At 37.9% G+C, this 10,124-nt stretch overlaps 2 protein-coding genes across 4 annotated transcripts in view; one reads left to right on the top strand and one right to left on the bottom strand.

The window, feature by feature from the left end:
• The first annotated feature begins 18 nt into the window (after window positions 1-18).
• LEAP2 (liver enriched antimicrobial peptide 2) lies at window positions 19-5,545 on the top strand. Its single transcript, XM_081900838.1, has 3 exons — window positions 19-159; window positions 754-890; window positions 1,483-5,545. The coding sequence occupies exons 1-3, from the start codon at window positions 100-102 to the stop codon at window positions 1,517-1,519; spliced, it is 234 nt and encodes a 77-aa protein (XP_081756964.1). The 5' UTR covers window positions 19-99; the 3' UTR covers window positions 1,520-5,545.
• The window catches only part of AFF4 (ALF transcription elongation factor 4), a gene marked incomplete at its 5' end in the record, with an annotated part of 51,098 nt that continues 43,219 nt past the window's right edge, over window positions 2,246-10,124 (bottom strand). For all 3 annotated transcript variants that reach the window (XM_081900791.1, XM_081900790.1, XM_081900789.1), the window contains 2 exons: window positions 2,246-7,847; window positions 9,328-9,548. In XM_081900791.1, the coding sequence (XP_081756917.1) occupies window positions 7,729-7,847; window positions 9,328-9,548 (340 nt within the window). In that variant the 3' untranslated portion in view covers window positions 2,246-7,728. The remainder of the gene's footprint in view (window positions 7,848-9,327; window positions 9,549-10,124) is intronic.

Below are 10,124 nucleotides of genomic sequence, written 5' to 3'. Positions count from 1 at the left end.
GCATCTATAAAAGTCCAAGCAGAACAGCTGGGCAAGTATGTCTGAAAGAGACTTAACATCATTTGGGAAACACGATTGTCGCAGGACAGCTATCCAAAGATGATGCAGTGTTTGAAAGTTGTGGCAGTCATCTTCGCTTGTTCAGTCCTGCTGTCTCAGGTAAGAACACTTCTGGTATTTCAATTCCAAAGAGGAAGGAGATGCTAGCTTATTTGCATGGCATGCATTTCAGGTGTTTTTATGCTTGGCTATGCCAAGTTAAGAGACCAGCATTACCAGCCGTATCAAGAGAGCACGACTACTAGCTGTTATTAGCATTCTGCTCATCATTATGCCATGTGTGTTTGGAAGGAGGGTTTGGCTATTGCAAGGACTTGGAGCAGACATGTTTTGCTGCCACACAAGTTGTGTGTGTTAACTGGGCCAGGCAAAGGCCTGTTTTGCCCTTACTGCAACAGAGCCCAAGCTCTACTTTTGTCCCATAGAAATGAATCTTTCCAGTACAAGTTACTGGTTGAGAAAGTAAAACGGTGTACTTAATGACTCCAGTGAGTTGTGTATTTTTGGATGTAGAAAGTGTTAGGTTTTGACATTCCTACTGGTCTGGAGAACGGTTGTGCAGAAACACCAATAAAGAATAGCTTCCATATAGAAATGTCAGACTTCAGTCAAATTCTGCAGAGAAACAGGAGGGCTTAATAGCTAAATGGACCTCAACAAAATAGATAACAGCTGTCTAAAATTCTGTTTCAGACACACTGTGCCTCTCTGCATCCACAAAACTCTCAGCTATTAAGGCCGAAGAGAATGACACCCTTCTGGAGAGGGATCTCAAGACCAATTGGAGCAGCGTGCAGGGATAACAGTGAATGTGCCACAAGACTATGCAGGTAATTTCTATCTCACTCCTTGAAATGAATTCCATGATGCCATTTGAGTCATCCTGAACAGAAATGAGGAACTGTGAGCTTCCAAATCCCGCAAAAAAAATAAATTAAAAAAATTCAGAATGATAGGAATTGCAAATTTAGACTGTCCCATTTTAAAATGAATAAACTTTAAACTACACTGAGCCTTTAATACAGTCTAGATTATCTGGAACATTTTAAATATTGCCAGATGAATTACCATAGAGATGTCAACTATGAAAATAGTTTAGGATCAAGACAGTAAAACACAGACTAGTCAATAAAGCTATTTATATTTATGCTAGTCATTAGACTATTCCCTGAAAATATAAATCAACTGAGCACCAAAAACTAAAAGAAAAAAATATTTTTGGTGTGCTGTTCTAAAAGCAAAATTACTCTGTGCTAATGAAATGTTTGCTGGTGACACTATCTGCTCTCCCCTTAAGAAAAATACCAGACACCAATCAGTTTTTTAAAAATAAAAACCATCACATTTAACTTTGCTTTCATATTGCAGAGCTGTATTAAAGTATATTAATTCCTCTCTGTATATTGCTTTTTTCTTTTTCAGAAACAAACACTGTTCTTTAAGAGTATCACAGGAGTGATTGTTCACTAAGGTGAAGAAACTGCTGCTGCTTTTGATAATGCTCCTCCCTGTTTATTTATTATCACCTCTCCTGAGATCATGTGCTTAAAGATTTTCAATGAAAGCTTCTGTTGTATGGACAGCTACAAAGGACTTCAATGTGTCAGAAGCACATTTTAATTTAGGCTACATCTTTCCATCATCAGTCCTTTGAGGAAGCTCAAGTAGTTTAAACCTATCTTGTTTTTTGTACTGTTTATCATGTTTTTCTATGCAAGACATTAAATAGCTGTTAAGCAAACACACTTTGCTATGTGCCTTGTATGCCAGCCAAAAGGGAAAGCCAGTCTGGGAAGATACCCTGGAAGTACCCTGAGCAAAGCTGAACTATAGACCTTTACCATTCTACAGGAGCTAAGGGAATGATATAGGTTTTCCCCCATTAAATCCTCAAGCAATTATTCAACGCTGGTAAATAAAAAAAAAGCATAAGAGCAATAAGCACCTCGGTACCACAATTGATGCCATCTCTTTTCCAATGTTTGCCTTTCAAACTTTAATTGCGTGGTAGGGAATGATGTAACTGGCTTAATAGTAAGGAATGGGTAATTATGCGCATACTGGAAACATAAAATGGAGTTTTCCCCACTTGGAACATATGGGAGCAGCATACCACTCTGCCCACTCATCCTCAAACAGAACAATTCTTTCTGAACCAATGTGTAGAAAGGCCCATACAAAAGGATTAATTCAAGCACAGTGCTTATAAAGTTTAATACAGAAAATCTATTTGATATTTATTAAACTTAGTTTCTCCAGTTACAGTTTTGCATTGTACAAAGCATTTTAATGACACAGTAGTTAAAAAGATCTTTACAAATTGAAATGTGATACCCTTTTCTCCAAATATTTAATTGCCATAAATTTGTTTAAAAATACACATTAAACGCATATTTCAGACACTAAACTTTCTATAATCTCAATACCACAAAATACATAGATATACTATACAGATGTGGGGGGAAAATCTAGTTAGTATATAATACTTTGCTCACCATTAACATACGTGAAATGCACATACTGACTTAGAAATCCTAATTTGGAGCCCCAAAGTACCCTTTTGAAATTTCAAATATATTGCAAAGTAAAGGGGGGGATCACAGTTTTGTTTTAAAAGTTTAGTTTTGGTTGAAAACAGATGACTAATACATTGATAAGTAACAAAATGTATAAGACATGGACATGTCATGTACAAAGCATACAACAGAGAGCCATCCTGCCAATCATGTTCAGTACCAAGCTGCATGCTCAAGAAGGGATTTTTTTATATTGTTCAATTGATAAGCCAAAGGTTAAAAACAACTTCCCCCCTCCCAACACATTTGCCCCCAAAAGGAAAAGAAAAGCCACCTTTACCAAGTAATTTCAAATATGATAAAGGATCTTTAATAAATATATAAGCACTTTATCCTCCATATACAAAACTTCTTAAAACCATTTAAAAATGGAACCAGATACATATGCCAGCAACTGTGCTTGCAGAGGCTTTTGGCCTGGCTCATGAAGCCAAGTTCTATGTGTTTTTTAGTGCAACCATCTTGGAATGTTGGCTGCCAATACTGATGTGATCTATGAACCAGGAGAAGGAAAACGTCTGAGCCCAATTTGCCAGCACCAGTTCTGTTCAGTTACATTACCAGAAACAAATGTGTGGTCAATACATTTACACATGGAATTGGGAAGACAAGCCAAAATTAGATCCACTTTGACAATTAATCTGAGCGGGAAGCAACAAAAGGTCTTCGGCTGAGTTTGCTTAAAGCCTCGATGAATCGGGAGAAGCCATTTTGTAAAAACACTCGGGTTTCTACAAAAGTCCCGACTCCAGTGAGAATGTTATAATCAACCCATTTCCCATAACTGCTATTTTTAAAATGCCATAAGCACCCCAGTACCCACCCAAAATAATGAAACTGATTTCTCATACTCTGTACAGTTAACCTGCATTTTCTAGGTCTTGGGGGGAAAGTTGCTGAATAGAGCACACTAGTAAAAGTTTTGGCTACACTCTGTTGAAAGATCTCCAACATTAACTTAGCTACCAAAAACCCAAACTTCCCACAATACTGATTTCCACTCAATTTAACGTCATTCTGTCCTTGACACAAATATTTATGAAATATTTGCCATTCTGGACTCTGCCATGTGGTATGGCTGTTGCTTACTTCTTGTATGGGTAAAATGTATTCAGACTTGATTTGCTCAGGTCCATCGAAACCCCCTTAATAAAAAATACTGCAAAGTTTACAGTGCAGGGAAATGTTACTATATATAGCAAAAGTAGTCTTTCCCGATATTTGCCAGATTTGGCAAGCTTTGTGGTTATCTGCCTACAGCTATGTCTTACTTGCCTTTGGCAATCCCTCCATTATATCCAGACTCCCTACCTGCTGTGGCTGCTCATAACACACACTACAGGGTTTCTCGTGTATAAAATCACAGCAATCAAGCTTCAATAATCTAAAAGAAACTGATAGCACTCCAGCATAATATGCAAAGTTTATCACCATCACCAAAATGAGGATGGCTCAGCACTCAATAAATATATTGATATAGTCAGCTGTACTATAACCTAACACAAGTATAACAAACTTTGGACAGACTTGAGTTCATTCATTTATATATGTATGTAGATATATGTATTAGAAACATGTATATTACAAATTGCATACTGCTGTCAAAGGTCAAGAGCCACTTGCTCTGCTTTACAGCCAAGAGATTTAAATCATATTGAACTGAACACGCTGGGTCATCTTAGTCTGGTACCCTGAATGTTCATTTAAGATACAAAATGAAGTAGCTAAGTGTCGACAAGGTCAGTGTTTCCTAGGCATTTTATTAAGGGGATCTGCCATCAGAACTGATCTATAGTTTGGGGACGTGCTAGTCAGAATCGACTGATGAAGTGAAACGTTTGTAGCTTCTAATGCTACAGTGTCTCACCCACTCACTGCCAGCAGGCTGGTGAAACACCTAAAGAATTCCACTGGTGGATCTCGTGCCACCATTCATGAATTGCTCTCCTATGACCCTGCAACTTTTGAGAGAAAATTCAGAATTACTTGAACACCTGAGCAAGCCTAGTCCGACTATTAAGCAGTTCTAAAAGGCTCATCACTGGGATACACAGCAACATTGATATGTGTAAATACACAACCATAAAACCCCTTATTCTAGAGTTTCCACACAAAGACAACAGCACAATGCCAGTGCTCAAAATATACACATAATGCATCTTAAGGGCAGATGTTAAGCTTGCTTTTGCTCTTTGAGAAGAGAAGGAAAAGCTCATGATGTGTTTGCATTTAACAATTAACTTTGGCAAATTACTCATGCACTTCAGAGACAAAGGAATTCCAAGTTCGATGGCCTTTTGAAATTTTGTCTACTCCTAATTTAACTGGTTGGAAACTGCTAAACAGTTTGCATTCATGAAGGAAAAGAACTGCGCTTATTTAGGAAATACAAATAATACCTCTGGGAGGCATATATTACAAAAGATAATGCTTGCTAGCTTAGGTATACATTTAAAACTACAGAGGCCTTGCTAAATTATTAAACATACAAATGTCTAGGATTCATCTGAAGAAGCTTCTTTTTAAAAAAATCCAATCTGATATAGAGTATTCTACTTCTGAAAACAATGTTTTTTTAAAAAAACAAGAGAGATTTTCCCACTGGCAGTTATGGTAACTGGGTACAAAACCAAGCCAAGCCAAATCACCCTGCTGATCACTGCAGCACTACACAGCAAGTGAGCTTGCATCCAACTCCTGCTAACAGTGTAGAGGCTTCGGTATGGTAAGTGTGCCAGGCACTTCTGAATGTTAAGGAAAAACCTACCCATTGGATCTGAGTTAGCATCTTTGCTGTACCTCTTAGGACCAAAGCACATGAAAACGTGCCTGCTTTAAAACTGCTTCACGAGACTGGTACCTCTACACAAGCAGCTCACATGAAATGGACCACAGAAACCATTTCTTTTCATTTTTTAAAAAATAATCTGAAACTCTCTTAGTCTGTGTGCCGGGCACATACACAATAAACTGCTTGCCAAGGAAGCGGTTTAAAGAAGGTTCCATATGACAGCAGTTGTATTTGCACTGGCCAAACAGCGACACCAAAAGAATATGTAGCCATTTAATACATCATAGCCCATTACTGCTTAACTGAAATTCAGTTTGCACACAGCCAATCATCCTAGGCTGCATCATTTTCTCAAATATTGTTTGATTTATCATCTTTTGTATGCATGGGTGCGACTTCATATTTTTCCCTCCACTCTTACAATGCATTCTTGTGGATAAGAGTGCAACAGTAAACAGCATTAATGATTGTGAATACAGAACCAAGGGATAGTTGATTTCATCAGAAATAATTCAAAGTATCAAGGTAAGAGAACCTGTGCATTCCTTGAAGTACAAAACATCCGAACACAAGGCTCCGTTGACTATGCAAGCTAGAGTTTAGTGACTATAATTTATGAAGTTTCTCAACGTCCCAAGGACACACTGCAGTACTAATCAATGTAGAATTCTATTCCTTCTTTCAACGTTCGCCATCATTTTGGCACATAGCTATACAGCTAGACATAAATTTAGTGCAATCATTTTCTTGAACATGCACATTTACATCTGGGGTAGAGTTCAGGAAAAAGGGCAGGTAAAGCAGCATTCCACAACCCCACACTGAGAGGGGTTCAGAGTTTGACTCTAACGAACAACCAATGTGTGTATTCTCAACAAATGACAGCCACTAGTTATCAGGAAAAGGAAGTGGAATTTTACCAAAGTACTGCAGGAGACCAACTGGATACAGTATACCAGGTCCTAAGTGTAAAACCTCTTGTAAACAGTATTCAAAATCTTCGTCTAAAAAGGCATAAGGCACACCAGACATGTTAGGGATGCTAAGCAGTATTCTTTTCGTCAGGCAGGCACCTTCTATGGAAAGGTGCTCTGGTTAGTAACCTTAAAGCAGTCACTTAGAATTCCACGCATGATTTTTGCTGATCACAGTTATTTCCTTGAAAATTAAAGATTCTGTTCCCATCACAAACACTTAACATTAAGGAAGGTGTCATAAAATGGGGTAAAAGCAAGATTTTAAATCAACTGGACGTTAACAGTTTAAAATGTCCCTGTAATCATAGGTCTACTCTCAACCCCATGTTGCCCACTGCGTACACCTAACCATGAGAAACCCAAGGGTGTTTAGTTACTGCTCACATTTTCTGATTTACCACTGGAAATGGACAAGCATCACTTCCATGTACGAGTGAGTTAGTGGCTTCAGTGTCTAATAAAGACAAGCAAGGAAACAGAGGCTACACCAAAGCACAAGATTGTCCATTTGAAACCATTTCTGGTCTACACCTGCAGACTGAAACTCAATTGTGAGACCCACATCACTTTGATATTGCATTAAATGCAACTTCCTGGAAGGTTTTCATATTATTAGTGTTAAGACATGTGTTTTGAAGCTAAGTGTCCATAGAGATATATTTTTTTTACATCTCACTTAAATAAAATGGCTTAATGTATAGAACAACATCCTTGGAACTTAGTACAATAATAAACCTGTGGCTGTCATTTAGGGGTTTAACTGAGATATTCATGAAAATATGTCCCTACACTTTAGAATCTATCAACCCTGACTTTCTCTTACAAGCTCTACCACCACAAGACATTACAGAATAACAAAGCTCACAAAATACTTAAATAAAGTGTCTACATTTTATCTTCACTAAGTACTTGATCAGGTAAAATTTATAGGAAAAATTGCTAAATCTTAAAAAAGCCCAAAAATAGAGCTTTCAAAAACAAATTAAAATAAATATGTTTTAAAACAGATTTGTTAGGCATAATTACTAGAATTCCAATCCAATTGCAGCTCAATGAATCCATCTTACATTAAAACATTGCAGAGTTTAAACTATTTTTTAAATACCTTAAAAATGGAACAACTGAAAAAGTTCATTAACATGATGGTTGGGAGGTTCTCAAACACATGATGCTGGGAGACACATGAAAGCATTCCTTAATCTCAGTGTCCACTAAGCAATGCATTATGGCAGTCTTCCTTATTTTTTTATGACACAGTGTTGAAAAAAAATCAGAGGCAGCAAGAAAAGTATCTTCTATGCTTTAGATTTCTTCAGTCCAGTTATCACTTGGCATCCAAACGCAACCAATGCAGTCCCTGTCTTGTGTAACGTACTAGGTCTGTCATGACACTTGCATTAAAGATCAGAGGGCCCATCACTTTATCCAGTTCAGCAAAGAATTCTGCAGAAAAGAAGAAGCAACCAGATTGAAATACACCTTTACGCAACATATTCCCCAAGATTAAAACGATGGAAAATTCACATTAAAATTGTATTTTTTCTGACTGCAATGCTAAACAAAATAAAAAAGCAAGGAATGGGAAGTTTGATTCTCTGAATCTCTTAACTACTCTTGCAGGGACCACGCTCAGTCAGAGAACCTTTCCGGGCTCTGAGCAATTGCTAACTGATTTGTATGCTGGGGCATCTAAATCAGATGTTTATTTAGTGATAGTAGGGTAGAAATCTTTCAAGTGCAGATAACTGAAGGTTTGTATAATAAGTGTTCACAGAGTGGAATCTTAGTGTACTTTAGATATAACAAAGTGCTCAAAGTTTCATATAACATTCAAACAATACATTCTAATATTGGTCAATTTTCTCTAAGCCTCAGAACATTTCATATACCTATATAGAAAAATTGATATGTGTGCGCATGTGTGTGTGTGTGTGTGTGTGTGCGCGCGCACACACACACACACACACACACACCCTTTCAACTGAAGATCTCAGGACAGTTCACAAGATAAAAATATAGGATAAAAGCACAAATAAAAGGTTAGAATACAAAACTATAAAACCCCCTCCCACAAACATATTTAAAAGGCCACAGAATATTAATCAGCCAAAGGCCTGGTTGAAGTGGAACATTTTCACCTGGTGTCTAATATATGTATATTTTATAGATAGATAGATAGATAGATAGATAGATAGATAGATAGATAGATAGATAGATGATAGATATTTTCAGCTGTCTGCAGTGGCTCCCCATTCATAGAATGCTCTCTCCATTATAATGATGGCGCTGACAAAACTCCCTGGGGAGAACATTCTACAAATGGGGAGCCACTGCGGACAGCTGAATACATGAGCTGTAACAATGGGGATGGAGCTGTCTCCTAACATCCACTGGCCTTACAGGCTGGTCCAGACAAGTGAGAGTCTGAAGAGGGTTTCAACTGAATGAGCTTGGAAACGCTCCCTGTGATCTGACAAGTCAGGATTCCTGCTTGTAGGAGGGTTTCCAAGTGTGTTCTACTGAATGAGCTTAAAACCCACTTCTGATCTTTGTACATCTGAACATCTGTACATCTTTGTACAGCTTGCACGCTTTGGGATGAAGCTTGACTCTGGCACCAGCCCCCATTTTGCAGCTCAAGTGCTCCAGAAAATGCCTGAGGATGGCTTCTTAGGGGCTCAGTGTTATTGGTTTCAGTTATTTAATTTTCCTCCTTCTTTTCCCCCCTTTTTAAAGTGTATGGGCTGGGGAGAGGCACGGGTCTCTTGAGGTCATGGAATGTACCAACGAAAGTACAGACATTTTACAGTCTTAAGTGAACCAGTACCAGCAATAATTTAAGTACTGATTTAAAAAAAACAACTTTAAATGTCATGGTCTATGTGACTAGACCTGATGGTAGATTAACGCAGCCAAGTCTTACCCTTTTGCTCTCTAGCAAGCTGATCAGCTTGGTCCCAAATTTCAGTGGCATACAGAAAATTGGATGTAACCTGGACATAGCTGGCTGCCATCTGGTGTATCCGTTGTGGAATAGTAACTGAAGATGTGCTCCCTGAAGGGTTGGTTGACCCTGAAGAGTAATTTCCTGAATTTCCCGGAGACAACTTCGGAGAGACTGGAGACGGCATGCTGACTGGTTTGCTAATAATTAAAAAGATCACACACATTTGTTTGCCACCAACATTTAGCCAAACATTAAGAGAAGGTATGTGATACTGACAAAGTTATGTAATATTAAAACTATATTCTGACATTCACTCTATAGGGACAATTAGAACTATTAAAATTGACGTCAGCACATATCACATTGTGCACAGTCCAGGATGCTAGATATGGGATTAACCACCCATATAGCATCCATTTGCATTCATACAAGCTGACGCAGAGGGGGCTAAATTTTCCTGGAGGTTTATGTAACACTACATACAAAAATATTGCCAATATGTTATTGCTACTAGACCCAAGTGTGCAAACTCTTTTTTAAACCATGTAGCACTTCCAGTAAGTGCTACGAGTAATATTAATGTTGTGATAATCTTGTCAGTTAATTATTAGTGTGTTTCCCTCTCAATTTGTGGGAGACTGAATACAGTCCTTTGAGAAATGGAAATAAATCATGAAGATCTGCATGTTTTTCTAGAAGGAAAAAAGTCTATCACATTAAAGCCTCAGAATGCAACAGTGCACAGACCCTTAGAGAAAATGAAGGAATATCAG

This window comes from Podarcis melisellensis, assembly GCF_964234715.1.
Source record: "Podarcis melisellensis genome assembly, chromosome: 2".
Lineage (NCBI taxonomy): Eukaryota > Metazoa > Chordata > Lepidosauria > Squamata > Lacertidae > Podarcis > Podarcis melisellensis.
The sequence above is the reverse complement of the archived record's forward strand: the minus strand, read 5'-3'. Positions and strand labels throughout refer to the sequence as shown.